This window comes from Sturnira hondurensis, unplaced genomic scaffold, assembly GCF_014824575.4.
Source record: "Sturnira hondurensis isolate 20B ecotype Veracruz unplaced genomic scaffold, ASM1482457v3 Scaffold0000396, whole genome shotgun sequence".
NCBI lineage: Eukaryota > Metazoa > Chordata > Mammalia > Chiroptera > Phyllostomidae > Sturnira > Sturnira hondurensis.
Window position 1 is genome coordinate 6077268 of NW_028073027.1, and position 18742 is coordinate 6096009.

At 52.3% G+C, this 18742-nt stretch overlaps 2 protein-coding genes across 3 annotated transcripts; both read right to left on the reverse strand.

Annotated features, from left to right (window-relative positions):
* Positions 1-1543: 1543 nt before the first annotated feature.
* CPN2 (carboxypeptidase N subunit 2) lies at positions 1544-9812 on the reverse strand. 2 transcript variants are annotated; one of them, XM_037040102.1, is made up of 2 exons: positions 9693-9812; positions 1544-3478 (listed from the first exon to the last, which is right to left on the reverse strand). In XM_037040102.1, exon 2 carries the CDS (start codon positions 3467-3469, stop codon positions 1826-1828), a length of 1644 nt encoding a protein of 547 aa, XP_036895997.1. In that variant the 5' UTR covers positions 3470-3478; positions 9693-9812; the 3' UTR covers positions 1544-1825. The 2 variants fall into 2 exon arrangements, with proteins under 2 accessions (XP_036895997.1, XP_036896005.1); XM_037040110.1 differs by lacking the exon at positions 9693-9812 and adding an exon at positions 6809-6833.
* Positions 9813-14722: 4910 nt separating this feature from the next.
* LRRC15 (leucine rich repeat containing 15) lies at positions 14723-17679 on the reverse strand. The gene has a single exon (XM_037040681.1). It carries the CDS (start codon positions 17668-17670, stop codon positions 15919-15921), a length of 1752 nt encoding a protein of 583 aa, XP_036896576.1. The 5' UTR covers positions 17671-17679; the 3' UTR covers positions 14723-15918.
* Between the last annotated feature and the right edge of the window lie 1063 nt (positions 17680-18742).

Genomic DNA, 18742 nt, shown 5'->3' on the forward strand with positions numbered 1-18742 from the left:
TCACCGCTCGCCTGTCTCCATGCCTTGGCTCTTCTTGCACAAACCTCCCGTACCCTCCTTGTGCTGCTTGTGGCCCCCTCAAGGCCTGGATCCAACGCAGCCTCCCCTAAGGTCTGTGCTAGCCCAGGCCTCCGGCTCCCCGGAACTCCCCAGGGTTTGCCCAGCACCAAACCCTCTATGCTTATGTTTTTGTCCCATGGGCCCTCGTCTATGAAATCTCCCACCAGAGCTCAGTCTCCTGGAGGGCCTGCTAGACTTTTGATTCATTTCTCCCTGCCCCACCCCAGCGCTTCACCCAGGCCAGTCCACACTGCAGGCAGGAAAACCAGGTAGGAGGCTGCAAATGCCTGAATGCGGGGTGACCAAGCACCTCCCTGGGCTGGGGATTGGAAGGGAGAAATGGAGAGGGGGATACTCAGAAGCACTTTTTGACTAGTTGGCCATGAGGGTTATCAGGAGGAGAGATTGGCGAATACTCCCAGCTCCCGGGCTTGCCGTTTAATGGATGGGCCTGCAGGAGGGGAAGGAGGTTGGTTGGGATGCGTTTGTGACTGTGAGGCTAGAACCCAGGGCCGCTGAGCACTTGGATATCTCAGGATGGAGGCCAAAAAGGCCTGAGGAGATTTGGGGTCATCAGCATAGAGGTCGCACCCGATGCCGGAGGACGCCTGAGATGGCCCAGGAGGGCCAGTGGCAGCGCACCCAGAGGAGAGAAACGTGGAAGCGGTGGCTGCAGAAGTCGGAATGGCCACGGCTGAGTGAGGGGGAGGTGTCCTGAAAACCGAGGGGAAGCACTGCTGTGGCTGACTGCCGCAGAGTCAGACGCTGTGAGAGAGCCAAGACTGGAGCGCTGAAAGCTAAGTCTGTCGCAGCCCACTCGGCTCACTGTCCCCTCCTCTTTCAGTAAGGAACCGCATCTAGTCCGCTGAACAGGCACAGGCACAGCGCCCCCTGTGGGAGCTTTGTGTAGTGAAAGCCGACTAGCTGGCGTTGACCTTCCCAAGGTACCTCTCTCTCTTTCTTTTTTCTTTTACTTAATCCTCACCTGAGCACATTTCTTGAAATAGTTTGTAGAGAGAAAGTGAAAGAAATATCGATGTGAGAGAGAAAAAATCCACTGGTTGTCTTCTTGTGTGCTCCATGACGGGGGATCGAACACGCAACCTGGGTATGTGCCATGACAGGGAATTGAACCTGCCACCTTTCAGTTTGTGAGGCAATGCTCCAACCAACTGAGCCACACGGGCCAGGGCAGTGCCCTTCTTCCTGGGTTCCAGAAGCAGACCTGGAGGAGAAGCTCAGGCCATGGGCTCCCAGCACACCAGAGCCAGGCCCTTGTCCCTAATCATTCTGGGCACCTCTGCTTCTATCAACTTCTATCTCCATTAAAAACAAAGTTCCAAGGGGGGAAATAGAAACAGACATTTGGCTTTCGAACTGGAAATCAAAAAGGGTAGCCTCCATTTTGTAAAAATAGTACCTAATGGCTGGAACTTCAGGGTGGGGATGAGAGTGGGATGGGAATTAAATAGAAAAACACCAGGAGGGTGGCCTTACTTATTCTCTAGAGCATGATGTAGCTTTAATGGGTTCTTTGCAAAGCTTAAAAAGGCCTTGTTAGGTCTTAGACTCAGAGGGAGTAATGAAGGACAAGGAGAGGAGGAGGAGACTCTGGGTGTTGCCCTTGGCCACCACCACCTTGGACTTGGTACCTCCATCCTTTGCATCTGAAAAACTAATTTCAGCTTCCCCTCTGCCCCCACCTCTTGTTTGGTCAGACCGCAGACGCCATCTGCCCAGGCTTCTGGCTCTGTGCACCCTGCACCTAGGGCTCCCCTGCCTGAGCCTCAATAGACAGAGTGAGCCTCACAACGCCACAGCTCGACTTCAATTCCCACTTCTGAGTGGCATTGTACATCATTCCCAGGGAGCCTGAGTCCTGCCTAGGAGAGAGCTGGACGTTCAGCCAGCGACACTGGGCCTTATCACACGCAAGCACTACAGTGCCTTCGGGATTGCTGTAGACGCACTGGTTCTGGGCTGCCCATTCTTTCGCAGACAGATCCCAGCTGCCCCGAGCCTCCCTGTCCTCCAGCCCCAGGGCCTGGAAGTCCAAGTGGTCGTGGGTGACAGGGCACACCAGCTGCTCCTTCTCCAAAGCGGGCACCACCTGGCCCTTCAGGTAGGCAGGACCTGCACAGTAGGTCTGGGTGTTGAAGAGCCTGTCATTGTACTCATGCAGCCAGCTGAAGAGGTAGGCCAGGTGGCAGTCACACTGCCAGGGGTTGCCCTGCAGGGCGAGCTTGAACAGGTTGTAGTTGGTGCCAAAGATGCCCTCTGGGAGGGTGGTCAGGAGGTTCCTGGAAAGGCTGAGCAGCTCGAGCTTGGACAGGTTCTGGAAGAGGTCTACATGCAGGGCTGTCAGGTTGTTGCTGCCCAGGTAGAGGTTGGTCAACTCCTCTAGGTCCCTGAAGACGCCAGCTGGGAGATGGGTAATGGCATTATGGGAGAGTGTAAGGGAACTGAGGTTACACAGTTTGGCAAAGACTCCCTCAGGGACAGTCTCCAGCTGGTTGTAGGACAGGGCCAGGCCAACGAGTCCTGGGGAATGGGCAAAGAGGCCAGCGGGCAGTGTCTGCAGTGCATTCTCCTGTAAGTTCAGGAAGGTCAGGTTGCCCAGGGAGGAGAAGACAGAGGGCGGCAGGTGCCGGATGCCATTGCGCTGCAGCCACAGCTTCTCCAGGCGGAAGAGATGCGAGAACACTTCCGGGGGCAGCTCCGAGATGGAGTTGTGGTCCAGGAAGAGCTCCTGCAGGCTGCCCAGCTTGGCGAACGCGTGCTGGGGCAGGCTTGACAGCTTGTTGTTGCTCAGCCTCAGGGTCTGCAGGCTGCCAAGAGGGTCAAACAGCCCTTTGGGCAGCTGGACCAGGAGATTGTGAGCAAGGTTGAGGGTCTTCAGGTGTTTCAGAGACTGGAAGAGCCTTCTGGGCATGGTCTGGAGCCGGTTGTCCTGCAGCTGAAGGGACTCCAGGGCATCCATGCGGTGGAAGAGGTCCTCAGGCAGAGCCTTCAGCATGTTGAAGTTGAGGGTGAACTTGATCAGCGAGGCCAAGTTGGAGAAGATCTCAGTGCTGAGGTTGGAAAAGGCGCAGCCAGTGATCTCCAGGTCCTGGAGCCTGGGCAGTCCGCCAAAGGCATCTGGCTCAAAGTGGCAGACCTGGCTGTTGAGGAATACTACCTTGGTTAGGTTGGGGCTGCCACTGAAGGCCCTGGTTCCGACCGTGGTGAACGAGGTCTCTATGAAGACCATGTCCGTGGCATGGGGCGGGATGTCCAGCGGAATGGTGGCCAGCGCTTCATCAGTGCAGAACACCTTCTGAACGAAGCAGTCACACCCCACGGGGCAGGGTCGGGTGAGCCTGGCCAGGAACAGGAGGCAGGCCCAGTGCAGCCAGGCTCCAGGAAGCATCTCCTGGATCTGCGTGGGGAGAAAAAACAGAAATGGTGCCTTTTTTGAGGGCTGTGCATCTTGGTGACAGGAGCACCAGATGGGGAGCCAGAAGACAGGATTAGCTCTGTCAAGGAGGCTAGCCCTTTGGACAGAAGTTTATGTTTTTAATGGCTGTCATACCACCTCAAAGCAGCCTTGCAAGCTCGGTGGGACCAGGGATCTAACCTCCTGACAGCGAGACTGTCACATGGCCTGTCCGCAGTCACCTTGCCTTTGAGTGTCAGGACCCAGACCCAGGTCTCCTGTGTTCTCTCCAGATTGGAGAAGCAGGCAGAAAGGCATGGAAGAGAGATATAAAAGACTCCAGGTAGTGTGGAGTTTTTAAGATAATATGTAAAATATGGGCAGATTATTCCAGAATTGGAAATTTTTAAATCATACTCTTCCCAAGTTTCCAAATATCAGTACCTTCCAGAGCCTGATTATGAAGAGATCTTACCATCTTCTCTTTGCATGTCTGCTGAGGGAGAAAGCAGCCTCCGTGACAGGAGGACTCTTATCTGGAATAAGTTCGCAGGCTCCTTGGTACTGCAGCCAAGATGTGCTCCTCCTGCCCTCAGCATCCCAGCCCCACTGGCATGGAGGCCGTGGAGCTTCCCACACAATGTGGAAAGCAGGGTCCCAAATGCAGGGATTCCACAGCCCAGTAAGTTTAGTCTTGGTGGTTTTGTTTTAATTAAAGGAAGGAGACCAGATTTTTAGTTTTCAAAATATGATTTTTTTCTTAGAAAATAAAATGCCAGAATCCACCCACAGGTCACAAGTTGGTGATTCAGCTTACAATGTGTTTTGTTTATGTCTCAGTCTTTTTATTCATGGACCATTAGCCAACAAGTAAACCTTGAGATATCACATTAAAAGTCTAGATTTCGGGATGACTTAGGGGCAGTGGACTCACGTTCCTACACGACAAGACCACCTGGGGCCCCATTAGGGCAGGTGCACCTCCCAGGTTACTGCTGTTCACACCTGCATCTTTATCTGCATGGCTTGTACTGGTTCAGATCCCGTAAGTTAGAATTCCAGATCCATCCCATCCCAGCTCTGTGACCTTGGGCTTGTTACTTAATTTGTCTATGCTTCAATTTCTTATCAGTAAAATGGAGATAATAATAGTGCCTATTGTGTTACGGCAATTGAGGAATAAATGAGTAAATATAGGTAAAGGTTTAGATTAGTGTGTGGGATAAAGTGAGCAATTCATAAAACTACGTTAATTATTGGTAAAGGTCCCAAGCCACCATTGTTACAGGAAAAACTACTTGAACACCAAAAAGGTAGGAAAAACAAAATGCCCTTTAGATAGACTGCATTTGAAAGAAAGGGAAGGAAGGAGGAAAAACCCTCATGTACCACAATCCTAATTTTTCTCAGTGTACCCATCTGCAGTAAGGACTCACAACGGGCCCCTCACTGCCTCTCTGCTGCCCTCTTCAGGCTGCCACCTCCATCTCAAGATCCAGCTTCAGGTTCAAGGGCTTCTTCACATACAGAAGCCTCTAGCAAACATCGTGCTCATAAAAACCCCTGCACCCTCCTCCCATTCAGACACTCAATAACTCTCAGTTTCTCCAGGAGTTTTTCAGCCTAATCAACAGAGAAGGGACAATTTTTCCCCGAGAAAGTGAGCACCTCCGCTGAGGCCCCCCCTGAGGCACACACAGCCGCCGGTCCTACACAAAACTCCCAGCGATCCTGACAGACGCCTTCCCGGCCCAGAAATGAGGCCCCTGCTGGTGTACTTCTCTCCCTCAGCACCGGCACAGTCCTCTGAAATGAAGGATGCCCATGGCGGTCCTTTTCGTGGGAAGACGGCTGTCCTCCCCCTGAACACTCAGCACCCAGTACCTGTTGATTTACGAGGCACTCGGTTAGCGGTGGTGGAACTGAACCCTCCGCAGCTGAGGTGAGCAGCCTGGGAGGCAGACCTGCCAGTCCCTGGAATGGCTCAAGCCCAGAGTGAATGGCCCCCAGCCAGGCTGGGGGAACGGCCTTGAATCCTCACCCTCCCTTCAGGAAACCTGGGAGAAAGCCAGAGGTGCAGGTGAAAAGGGAATGAAAGCCTCCTGGAGCTCACGTGTCCCACGTGCCCAGCCAGCCTGAGAAAGCATCCCCTCTGCCCCAGGTCTGGGCCTCTAGCTTCTAATCTACTGTCACTGGGAAATATATGCTTCAGAATTTTCCAACAAAAACAGTAACTTGAGATTCAGAATTTGAATCAAAACACACAGCCGCTGTGTGTTGACATCAATCACACAGAAAATCAAGTGTAAACAAATCAGCTTCAACTCAGTCAGAAGTGGGTGAAGGAGGTGACGGGGAACCTCTCTGATGTGGGGGGCAGAGCTAAGGGGGCTGTTCCCACCTGCCAATCCCCAGAACTCCCATACACACCTCTCGATACCCAGTGCAAATCTAGAAGGACCCAGAACAGGGAAGCCGGGGATCCCAGAGGCACAGTAACTGGTCTGAAGGCACACAGCTAAGAAGAAAGTGGCCAGGATCAGTCCTGGTGGCCTGAGTTCCAAGCAAGGTGCTTGCTGGAACACCCTGGGTACGGCTTCCATACCAAGGCAGTGGAGTGGGTGGAGGCAGGCAGGCCCGCTCCTCACATNAAAACACACAGCCGCTGTGTGTTGACATCAATCACACAGAAAATCAAGTGTAAACAAATCAGCTTCAACTCAGTCAGAAGTGGGTGAAGGAGGTGACGGGGAACCTCTCTGATGTGGGGGGCAGAGCTAAGGGGGCTGTTCCCACCTGCCAATCCCCAAAACTCCCATACACACCTCTCGATACCCAGTGCAAATCTAGAAGGACCCAGAACAGGGAAGCCGGGGATCCCAGAGGCACAGTAAGTGGTCTGAAGGCACACAGCTAAGAAGAAAGTGGCCAGGATCAGTCCTGGTGGCCTGAGTTCCAAGCAAGGTGCTTGCTGGAACACCCTGGGTAAGGCTTCCATACCAAGGCAGTGGAGTGGGTGGAGGCAGGCAGGCCCGCTCCTCACATTTGCAGGACCCACAGTGAACATACACAAGGGACCTCACCAACTGTCTGTCACCTGCACTCCCCCCCGACTCTCTCCAGTACTGTGAGTAGAGACCTCACACACACATCTGTGAAGTGGCTGTCTTAAGGAAGATGGACCTGGGGAGACAAGAGACTTAAGCCCTGGGTCCTGAGTACTTAAAGCCTGGTTTAAAATGGGCCACAGCCCTGGCTGGGTGGCTCAGTTGGTTGGAGCATCATCTTGTACACCAAGAGGTTGTGGGTTTGCTCTCTGGTCAGGGGAAATACTTAAGTTGCAGGTTCAATTCCTGGCAGGGGTACATATAGGAAGCAACCAATCAGTGTTTCTCTCTCACATCAATGTTTCTCTCTCTCCTTCCTCTCTCTCTAAAATCAATGAAACACATCCTCAGGTGAGGATAAAAAAAGTAATGAAATAAAATGAGGCATAGCCTCTGATGGGCATGTCTCTCTGGTCTTGCAAACTTCTCACCCCTTGGGGCATCATGGAAGGAGCAGGGCCAGAATAGGGCCTTTAAAGTTCCAGGCAAGACCCCTCTTGTCCCAGTCTACTGGGCTGGAGGAAGCAGGGAACGGTACTCACAGGGAGGATGCTGAACGCTGATGATTTCCGAACGGCCCACACCTGATCATTCACGTCAGTCTAGAATGGTTCAGAGTTTGTACTCTGGAGTCAGACAGTCTGGGTTCAAATCTTATCTCCATCCCTTATTAGCTGTGTGGCCTTGACTGAATTACCTAACCTCTCTGTGCTTTAATTTTCTCATGTTCAACACAATGAGCTTCAATACTACCTTCCTCGTGGGGGTGTTCTGAAGACCAAATGGGAAAATGCACTGAGAACTCCAAACCCAGAGCCTGCCCCCAGTGCACACTCGGCAGCACCAGCCGCCCTGATTGTTCTGGGTCAGGCCAGACCCAGCCTCGGCATTGTCCTGAGTCGTCGCAGAAGTTGGCAGGGAGTAACTGGTGAGATCACTCCACCACCCCATTTGTGGACGAGCAGGCTTTGTAACTGTCTACAGCGCTTTTTCTGGCTCTTTCCTCCCAGTTAAGGAAAACGTGTGATTGTCCGGTCCTTGGTTTAGTTGAGCACAAATTCTAACGACTCTAGCCAGGATGCCCTGGACTTGGGTCCCTTCCCCAATCCACTCTCAAGAGCACATCACTGGGGCCTCTAGAGGTGGGAAGCCCATGCCTAGACACTGTGGAGGATGGCACCAGAGGGGGCAGTGGGGCAGCAGCCAGAAGACTCCTGCTTCCCATCTGAAAAACCACCTCTGCATTCATGCAGAGGCCAGAAATGCCCACAAAAATGTTCCATGTCCTCAGCAAGCCTGGTTTAGGGTTTTTTTTTGCAAGGGGGGGCGATTGGGGGGCGATTACTGGCTGCAAATGAACTCTTTCCTCTTCTCAAATTGCCTTTGGGTTGGTACATTTCTGTGTGTGCACAAGCCAGCCAGTCTATCATCCACCACAGAGCTAACACTCACTCCTTCCAGAGCCCTTGCTCACCTCGCCCAGGCCCCCAGGGGAGACCTGCTGCTCCCTGGACCTCAGTCTCTGTCCCTCCTGACCCAAGAAAATAAACCAAGTGGCTGAGGCAGTCAGACCTGGTATGAGCTCCTGCCTGTCCTGACCCAGAGGGCCGGCCCTCTCCAGCTGGCTGCCTAGTGCGTCCCAGGCAGTGAAGTAACCCCTCAGAGTCCCAGTTTCTGCATTTGTACATTAAGAGCAATCATGATAATAATAATAATAGCTAAATTACATCATTGTTAGGGTTATTTGGGGCAGTAAACAAATAGAAAACTTCTCACCCCCTGGGTGTCATAGCATTGGGTGTGTGATGTTGTAATATAATCAGATATACAGGGTTGGTCTTCATCCTGGTTCCTAGCACAGAGCTCCAAAAACCCTTGGAATGTCCTGAGTGATAAGAGAGGAGGAGCATTTTTGTTATCCCTAATAAGCCCCTTTCAACCCACACCCAAGTTCATGTAAATGAAGTGACGCTGGGTGGGCGCCCCTCGGAGCTTCAGATTATACGCAAAATATTCTCTGTGATTATCTCTGAGCAATGGCATTGTGGGTGATTTAATTTTGTTCCTTTTGCCAAATCATATACTTTGTATACTTTTAAAGTATAAAAGAACTACTTTTGTAATAAGATTGAGACTTACTTTAAAAATGAAGATGACTGTGTGGAAACACACAGCACAGTTCCGGGCACCCAATAGAGGCTCCCTCGATATTTCCCCTTTCCCAAAGTTACAAAGCAAAGGTTCCAAGGAGCTTGTCCATCACTGCCGTAGCATTCCTGAAGGGAAGAAAGCTCACATTCCGAAATAAGAGGGGCCGCAAACCCGGCACAGGGAAGGCGCTCCCGCCGGCGCACTGCGTGGAACAGAAGGCGCGCCTGGCCTGGTGGTGTCTCAGGTCCGACTGCCCCCGGGGCCAGTGGAGTTCGGGTTCTGGCGCTGCCCTCTGCTCCCGGCTCCCTGCGGTGTCTCGGACAGGTCACCGCAACTTTCTAAGCCTCGTGTCTTGATCCATAATTAGAACCCCATCCCTTCAGGTTAAATTCATACTCAAGTGCATGCTCAATACGTTAAATTAGGTAGTCAATACAAAACATGTGACACCGCCCGACAGACAGCATGTGTTCAACAGCAGGGAGCTGATCACACACTTCATCCTAAAGGGACTCCGTGCTCCGCCGCCCAAACCAGCACGCTTCTGAAGTCAAAGGGGTGCTGCTGATAATTGGGCCAGGGTGACAGGCACACACCGGGTGGGACTGGGTGGCACCGGGTGGGACCGGGCAAGCCCGGATAATGGCACTCTGCTTGTTCCCATCGCACCCCATTCACTAGGAGCTCCCTAATGCAAGGACCAGATCGCTTTCATCTAGGAATCCCCCTCCTCGACCTGCCTCCTGCCTCACTCAGCACAGTATCATCCTGGGGGCGGGAGGGAGGGGCTTCTTCTTCCCGGGCAGGGGGACAGGGATACCTCAGTTTGCCGGGAGTTGGGGACATGTTCCGGAGCCTAGGAGGAGTAGCCAGCTCCCTGCCTGCCCCTCAGCCAAGACTCCAGATTTCTCCCACGCCCCACAGACCCAGGAGCGCCACAGGGACTCTAGGAGACCTACCGTGAGGGGCTGGGCTGGCGAGGACCTACTGCCCTGGCTCTTCCTTCCTTCGGAGCAGAAGGGTATGTGGTGTGGCGTGCTGTCAGCATGGACCCAGCAGCCCAGAGCCGATCAAAGTTCCAGGAAGCGGTTCCACCCCTCACGTGGCCTGAGTATTCCCGGAATGTCACCCAGGTCAACGGAGATCAGAGTCTGGGACAATACCTCTGAATATTACAAAATGATCCCAAACTGGGATCGCCAGTGGGGCCAAAATCCATCTAAGGTCACAGGCTTGGCACCCTTTGGACACCAGAGCACCCACTAGGCCATAGAAAGTTCCCGGTGGGCCCCTCCAGGAGTGACACCTGGGACTCTCCACACTGGCACCACTGCTTATGAAAGGCCAGGCTGGTCCCCAGGAGCCAGACCTCAGCTGGAGAGCCAGCCCCGGGCACCTGCTTGGCTCTTAGCACCACGGGTGAGTCTAAGAAGGTTGTGGGCTTATCGTTTAGTTACTTAGTTAGTTAGTTTAATAAACTAACTTTGTAAACCCTTTCTGCTTTAAAAAGGGGAAAAGACTTGAAGTGGATTTTAGCCTAACATCAAGAGGAATATTTTCACCTTATCCAGGGATGAAAGTTGTTTTGGGAGGCAGTGATTTTCCTGTCTGTGGAGCCAGTCACACAGGGGCTGCAGAATGAAGTGAAGAGCGCATGTGCACATGTGTGTGCGTGTGCACGTGTGTGCACGTGCACATGTGTGTGTGCATCTGCAGGGGTGCAGGGCAAAGGGATGACCTAGATAAGCAATCTAAGATTATTTTCAATGCCCAGATTTTACCATTTAAAGTATTCTCTTGGCTTTTAACCTCACTGCATGCTATCCATATTTTTGTCACTCTTTTTCAAGTCCAAACTAATGTATATTTTTTGCATATGAGCAGGTTTCGTCAGCCAAAGTGCAAGGGCCTGATCGAGGGTGGCAAGGAAGCATTTTTCTGTGGAGACACAATACAAGCCCACACTGTGGCAGAGAAGAAGGGGGCGTGGAAGAAGAAAGGCTGTGAATGCAACGCTCCGGCCCCACCCTCAGTGGCACCCGGGCTGGCAGGGGCGGGGTGGCTGAGGGTGGAGGTGAGTGCACCTCGGCAGGAGACTCACAACTGGGCCGAGGGGCCTGTGGAAAGACAGCAGTCCGTTCATCAGTGTCGGGGGGAACAACAGGAATTCAGCATCCCACAGACCTGGGTGTGGATCCTGGCTCCTCAGCTAACTGGCCAGGCCTTGCACAAGTTATTTAATCTCTGCAAGTCTCTTCATTCTCATCTGTGAAATGGGTGTGGCAGGATCCTGGGGAGGTGTGTGTGCACACATGTCAAAGTGCAGGTGTGTGCAGCTGGAAGGACATATGTGTGTATGTGGAGGCACAGCTTGCCTTGAGAACTCCAGAAATCTTCTGGGAGATGGGGTGAAGGTTCTAACTCCTTCTCCCATTATGCAATGGTTAGGGAAGGACAACGCGACCCCATCCCTAGTCATCGAAGGGGTCCAGCCTGTGATATGGTCAACACACTGCTGACTGCTGTCTCGGTCCAGCCTCCGGGACCAGGCTTCCCGCCGGCAGAAGGGATCTAAGAACTAGGAGATCCAGGAAAAGACGGTTTGAAGCCCCTTTCCTGGGCATGGCGATGGGGTATAGGAGCAGTGGAGAGGGTCAGCTTCCTCTTCAGAACTGGAGCTCCGTCAATACCTGTGACAGCCCCTGGAACCTGGAGACCTGAAATAGTCCAAGTGTCCCCTAGTCCTGGGGACAATTCGAGGGTGTCACCTATTTCAGATGGTGTCTTCTAAGAGGCTCCGACTCTCTGAGCCTGGAGCTAAGCACTGATAGGAGTCCAGAGGTGTGGGGTGGTCCCACGCACATCGGCCTGTGTGCGTGTGCATGTGTGTGTGCGTGCACGTGCATGCACGGGTACATTAAACAAATACTGAGTGAACCTGAGTGCCTCTCTGGTGACCTACAAGAAGCTCCAGCAGGGCATCTGGAGGTCGGGTTGTGTGCAAGCCCAGCCACCAGCCACCTCCCGTCCCAACCACACTTTCTTCATTCGTGAAATGAGCCAAACCTATTCTTAAGGCCCCTTCCACTCACAGTGGCCTATAGATACTTTTGTTATTTCACTTTCGGTCCCCACTCTCTTTCCAAAGACCTTTCCCCGTCGCAGAATCTATTCTCTGTGAGGAGCTGTCTGTGTGGATCAGCCCTGCACCCATGTGAGAAGGATGGAATTACCAGGCGTGAGATCCCACAGCCAAGACATCCATAGGACAGCATGTATTCTGTGTATAGCATTTATTGTTGATTCTGAACACCAAATTTGTCACAAGCAGCATCCAGCAAAGACAGAGCCCCGGCAAAGACGGACCCCCAACCCTGCCCACCAGGGCTCATACTCTGCAAAACCCTGGGGACATAGAAATCTCTAAGTGCATCAATCACCGAGCTCCTGGGATTATTTGCAATGATTCTCTAAGCAAGACAAGCATGATCTACTGTTGAAGGCAGCATGAAGGCACCAGGTTGGTGAGAACAACCCATCCTTCAGGGAAGGAGAGAACCCAGACCGGAGGACTTTGGCCTGGGGAACACCTTCCCACCCTCTCCGAAATGGCTTCCTCCCCAAGACCACCACCACCTCCCCAACAACCCACGTTCATTTCTGACTGTGGGGTCCATGGGCGGAATTCTCTGAGAGGCGTGCGGCGGCGGAAGGCTGGGCTATATCCCCTGTCTGTTAACCAACTCTAGTCATCTGGTTATCTTGAGCTGTCTGCTCTCCAAACGCTTCCTGAGTTTAGAAATAGATTCCTGCAGCTGCTCTACATGGCATCGGGAGGCTGTGAAAACCACTGTTGCCCACGAAGAGTTCTGAGAACTGTGCGGTGCCTTTAAATTCTAAAGAAGGAGACCATGTACACACAGCCCAACAATTTCCGAGAGTGGGGCCAGTCTTTCTTTAATGGATGGATGAGTTTAATTTTTCCCTGTATTTACAAAGTTTTTGGTCCACACAGTACCAAGTGAGGTTTCAGTGGTTAGGACTCTGGGGAACAACAGGACAGTGACTCCCCTTCTCTTTGGTTTAACGGTGAAAGCCCGGGATAGGCCATGAGGTCTTGTGTGAAGTTTAAAGAGAAAAGGAAAACCCATGATGTACTGAATAATATTGTGGAAGCATGATAGTTCTAGACCCTACCACAAGGGGATAAGCTGTTACTCATATGCAGGGGTGCCGTGAGGCAACCCAAAAGAAAATGCCTGTTAAGTGCTTTAAAGGGTAACTATGCACAGTAAGCGTTTTTGAAAAACACTGGTTCCAGCTGGCTTTTATTATCTTTCCTCCAACACTGAGCCACATGCAGGCTACCTAGAAGCCTGGTGAGCTGACCTAGAAGCCAGTGAGGAGAGATAGAAAGTAAAGTGGATGGACTCTGTGCCCTATCTCAACACTGGGCGGCAGGGGGCAGGGGAGGTGGCCAAGTGACTGACTCCAGCTCTGAGATGTGAGCAATGCATTGTTCTGTTGGGAAGAAAACTACCCAGCTTTTCTGGCAGCTCCCTGACCAGACAACATGGTTCAGAGAAGCGTGAAGACCTGTCAAGGAAGAGGAGGCTGGAAGGCTCCATCCAATCCACTCTGATGGCGGAAAGGAAGCGGCAAGCTCAGAAAGCCAGATAAGGGGTCTACTGCCCCCAACTGCTCCTGGGTGGGGTCACCTGAGCACAGCTGTCCCCAGGCCAGTGCTTTGGCTCGGGAACACAGGGTGATGTTGTGGGCCAGAGGGGAAGGCACTCCAATGTCATAGCCAATGCTGGAAGTACGCAGGGGTTCCGGGTGCAGACGGGCAGGACACACTGGGTAAGGAGGACCCTTTCCCGCCACTCTAACACCACTGGCCCCCTTGTGCTGTTGCACAATGAGACACTGGCACCAACTCACAAGGAGCACCTGCAGAAGGCAGTGCCAAACCGTGCTTCCTGTCTGAAGCAGAGAAGACTGAACTTCCTTCTCTGGCCTCGGCATCAATATGGCAGACTACCACCAGTGGAACGATGCTCATGCCCCAAGCCCTGAGCTCACTTCCTTTCAGGCCCCAGCAAGCCTTGGTATGTGTCTACCAGTTGCTACAAATATTTTGAAAACATTTTGGAGACCTAGATTTGCCCTGCAGTGTCTTTTGCTTCTGACAAGCCCTATCGTTCCCAGATTCTCTGGAACAGAGAGTAAAAAGCTACCAACAGCACCAGCTCTTGTGCACATCTCTCTCTCCCCTCTGTTGGGGATCTGTCAGCATCATTCTGCGAAGGTCCACGGAGATTTGTCTTACGGGGCAGAGGAAACCAGTAAGCGCCAGTCAGGATTAATGGCAGATTTCCAAATCTTTCTAGTGTTGGTTATAGTTCTTTCCTGGGAAGACATGGACACCTGAAACTCTCCATTTAGAACTTTTACTTCTAAATTGTTAGACCAGTTGTCCAGAGAAATATATTCATCACCGTGGCCACAATTTACCAGTGTGAATATACATGTAGAAGGAAGGGTGGCAAGGGCTGCTACTCCTGTTATTGTAACTCCAGGGGAGAACAACCAACAGAAGAAGAAACAACTCTTATCACCGGACCACAGGTAAGAGTTGCTCCAGAGAGCCCCCAGGCCCAGTGTGACCTGTTTGCAAATCCTGACGTTTCCTGCTACATATAAGAATTCTGAAGTTCAGTTTCTAGCTGACTGTAATGTTGATGGAGAATTTCGCCACCACATGAGAGGGATTGCTGAGTTCCATTACACTTGGCTGTTCAATGAAAGGATCTCATCTCTGAACTATTTCGCTTCTCCCAAATTGGGGGTGAAAATTAAAAACAGATATAGGCACATCATGCCCATAAAAGGTCCAGGCAGCAGAGCCTCCAGTGAGCAGCAAACGGCTTGTTGGCGAGGGAGGGTGTGTGGTTGCGTGAGCTTTCAAAGTTGAGATACTTCTGACCTGGCCACTCTGAGTGCCTCAGGGTCTGGGGATTTAATAAAATCTTCGGTCCTGACCCGAGGGTACCCCCATCTCCTCCAGCCCTGGCAGCTAGATCTTTGCAAGGGCTGACTGGGAGGAGGGGCAGTGGCAGGCTCATCCTGGCCCACAGGGAGCCAGTTCCCAGGGAAGCACATACCATCTCCATAAGCCCCAGTCTTCTCCAGTAAAAGCCCAGGGTAAGGGATTCTGGCAATGTCCTGTTTCTTGATCTGGATGCTGATCACAGGGTGTGTACTGTTTGTGAAAATCCATCAAACTACACACTTTCATGCCCCCACTTTTCTGTATTCATGTTATCCTTTAATACACAGTTAAAAAAGAAAAATCCCAGGGGTAGATACAAGTACCCACAGGGACCAGGCTACTTTCTCCACCCAGTACCAATAAGCTGATTTTAGCATTTTTAGGGGTCATAAATTCTACGTGATTTTATTCCTTAAAGGACTAAAAATTTAAAAGCAAAGTTTGCAGCTTGGGAACATCATTCCCTAAAAGGCTGAACTGGTTGCACCGGTGCCTTCCCTCCTTTTCCAGATAAAAAGCACGAGAGATGCTGATGATGGCTCTGTCTCCAGAAACTGAGCCGCAGCCTCTTCCCCTCTTTCTTTCACGGCATCCTGAGAGCCAGGGTGCTTGGAAGTTCTTAAGAAACCAGCTAAATGGCTTGAAGCCTTCTTTCAGGAGCAGACAATCACAGGAGAACTTCATTAGTAGTGACAGGGTAGAGCCATGCCACAAACAAGAGGAGCCAAAGAAGGGAAACCAACTTACAGAATAGTTGGGAGAGAGGCTGTCCTAGTGGAGAACTATCTCCACAAAGTGAGCGGGCATGTGATGAATGAGTCTACAGAAGCCAGCAGGGGGTGCGGGCGCAGGGAAGGTTGTTCTCAGAGGATTACAGGTGAGGCTTTGGAGGAAGGGCTTTTTCCTAGGAAGCCCAGGGATGTGAATTGGAAACCTTGCAGGGCTGGATCTCTCTGGCAGTGAGAAGGTCCTGCAAGAGCAGGTCAGAAAAAGATGGGGATGCCTTCCTCTCAGGAACCAGAGAGAGGGAGCAGGGGATGGCTCCGTGGACCCAGGGGTAAGGACCGAAAGATGAAATTCCCAGTACCTCCAGTGGTCCCACCATTCCCTAGCCCTGCCTCCAGCCCGCCTCTTTAACACTCATTGGGCGCCTTCATCTGCATCAGGACTGCATGGCTCCTCTCCTTACAGCAGCAACAGCAGATGCAGGCAGCCAGGGAACAGGCCAGGGCAATGATGCCAATGACAATGGCAGCAATGGCCAGCCCACTCTGGGCCCTGGTGGTGACCACACTGCGGTCATTGGTGACCTCAATGGTGGTCAGATCAGTGAAGTCCTCCGTAGGTCTGATGAACTGAGTGGTAGAAGAGATGGAGGTGGATTCAGTATAACTGGGTGTGTTTGGGTACTGTGGTGTTTCTGGGTGGCTGGACACCTCGGGGGTCACCGGAACCTGGACACTGGGGACAATGGTGTTGATGTTGACAATGATGAGGGACTGGCCTCGGACATTGGCTGGGCTGAAACACACCGGAAGGGTGCCTGTCCCCAACCTGGATTTGCTGAGCAAGAGCCAATTGCGGAGTGGAAGAATGTTTGTGTCACACCTCCAGGGATTGTCATAGAGGTGAAGCTCACACAGGTTCCCCAGGTGATCAAAGATGCCCAACGGCAGGTTCTCTAGCTGGTTGTTCTGCAGCTGAATGGTCATGAGGCCATTGACATTAGCGAAGATATTCCCTGGAAGCTGTCTGAGGCGGTTGTTCTGCAGGGAGATGTTCTGCAGGTTGGTCAACATGCGGAAGACATTCCCATCCAGCTCCTGCAGCCCATTGTTGTGAAGGGACAGCTCCCGCAGCTCCGTCAGCCCATTGAAGGCACCGGGGGAGATGTTGCTGATCTGGTTGCCACTGAGGATCAGGACCTGCAACTGGCGGAGGTTGCTGAAGATATTGTCAGGTAGAGAAGTGAGACGGTTGTCATAGAGCCAAAGCTCTCGAAGGTTGTGCATGGGCCCAAAGATCCCTGGAGAAAGCTCCTGCAGGGAATTGCCAAAGAGTGTGAGACGGTTGAGCTGGGGCAGCTGCATGAAGATACCGGTGGGCAGGTGGGAGATTTGGTTGTTGGACAGATAGAGATTCTGGAGGTTACGGTTGTTGTGGAAGAGGCCAGGGGAGAGTACACCAATCTGGTTCTGCTGCAGGGCCAGTTCCTGAAGGTTGCCCAGCCCATCAAAAGTGCCTACAGGGATGTCTGAGAGCCTGTTCTCACACAGCCGGAGGACCTGGAGGTTGCCCAGGCGCTGGAAGACCCTGGGCGAGAGTTGGGTGAGGCTATTCTTGCATAGATTGAGCTTGTTAAGGACCACCAGGTGGTCGAAGACGCCGTCGGGGATGTGTTCCAAGTAGTTGCCATGCAACTGCAGCTCCTTGAGGTTGCCGAAATGGGTGAAGTGTGCCGGCTGGATCTGCACCAGCTGGTTGCTGGACAGAAGAAGTGACTCAAGATTGTCCAGACCCTGGAAGAGGTCGATAGGCAGAACCTGAAGCTTGTTGTTGGCAAGGCTGAGGTAACGCAGTGAGCCCAGGTTGCGGAATGCACCAGGCATGATCTGGGACAGCTCATTCTTCTCAATCCTCAGGGCGATGAGGGCCGAGATGTTGAGGAATGGGGACTCGTTGAGTTCGGTGATGTGTGTGTTGAGGATCTGCAGGCTCATGGCATTCCAGGGCAGAGGGGTGGGCACCACCATGATGCGTGCCCCCGTGCACTCCACCTGGGAGGCCCTGGAGCAGGTACACTCGCTAGGGCAGCCATAATAGGCCAACCCGGCACCCCAGACTTGGCAGCCCACCAACAAAAGGAGATAGTGTTTCAGTGGCATGGCCTGTGCAAGAGGAGAGAGCACATGAGTCATGGTCATATCACCAACACTGCAGTAGGTTTTAAGCCAACATCAATCTTTGGTATCGAAAACTAGCTTGCCTTTGAACCCCATCACCACATACCCAACTTATGCTCCCAGTGGTCTGGTCAGCGAGTCTCTCTGCCTTCCCCCACTCCTCCCTACTTCCATGCCTTTGCCCAAACCATCCCCTGCACCAGGAGTGCTCTTCAGCCTCATCCAAATCTTTCTTATACTTCCAAGTCTAGCTCAAATGCAGTCACCTCCAGGAAGCCTTCCTAGTTTCCATGAGTCAACATTAGCTACCCTCCATGCAAATGGTCTTCCCAACCTCCACCGTGGCCCACACCACAGCCAGCTCTGGATGACATTTGTTCCCCTCTGCCTCCTTCGTTAGTCCATAAGCATTTCAAGGGCAAAGATGTTCATCTTTTATCTCTATAGGTTCCTTAAGGCAACAACAGTATCTCATCCACCACTGTATCCCTCATAGAACCTGAATTTGCTATTTGAACATAGTTCCACAGGTGAGATGGGGAGGAAGGAAATAAGAACAAATAAATAGGGTCTGAATCTGGGGAAAGATGTTAAGGCCATAAACATGGTGGCCTGTTGGGAGGAGACATGGCAGCCAGCGGAAGTAAGACCACTCTGCTGATCTGGTGGAAAAGACCACAGGAAGCTGGGATTTTTCTCTCCCTGGGTCCCCCACCCCCCTACCCCACTCCACCCCACCCCATCCCACCCCATGACCACTGCCAACAACCTGTCTCTTTGTTAATGTGTTTCAGATGTGCTTCATCTGGGTTTATTTCAAACAGCCTTCCCAATAAAAGGAAATGCCTGCACCACCTCCTGTCTCTCTGACAGGGGCTGCTGTGACTCAGCCTATGCCTGGGGTCTCCCCTCTGGGGGCTAGTCCACAAAGAAACATGGAGTGGCCTTGATTTTGATTAAGTCCCCAAAACTTAGGATGCACTTTGAGCTAAAATGTGGCAGGTCCAGGTGCTCCCGTAGGCATGGTGGTGATCTGGGAATGGGGCCAAATTCA

What these genes read in the sequence shown, in the direction of transcription:
- LRRC15 (XM_037040681.1), bottom strand. Translation starts at nt 17,670, where the DNA reads ATGCCACTGAAACACTATCTCCTTTTGTTGGTGGGCTGCCAAGTCTGG.
- CPN2 (XM_037040102.1), bottom strand. Translation starts at nt 3,469, where the DNA reads ATGCTTCCTGGAGCCTGGCTGCACTGGGCCTGCCTCCTGTTCCTGGCC.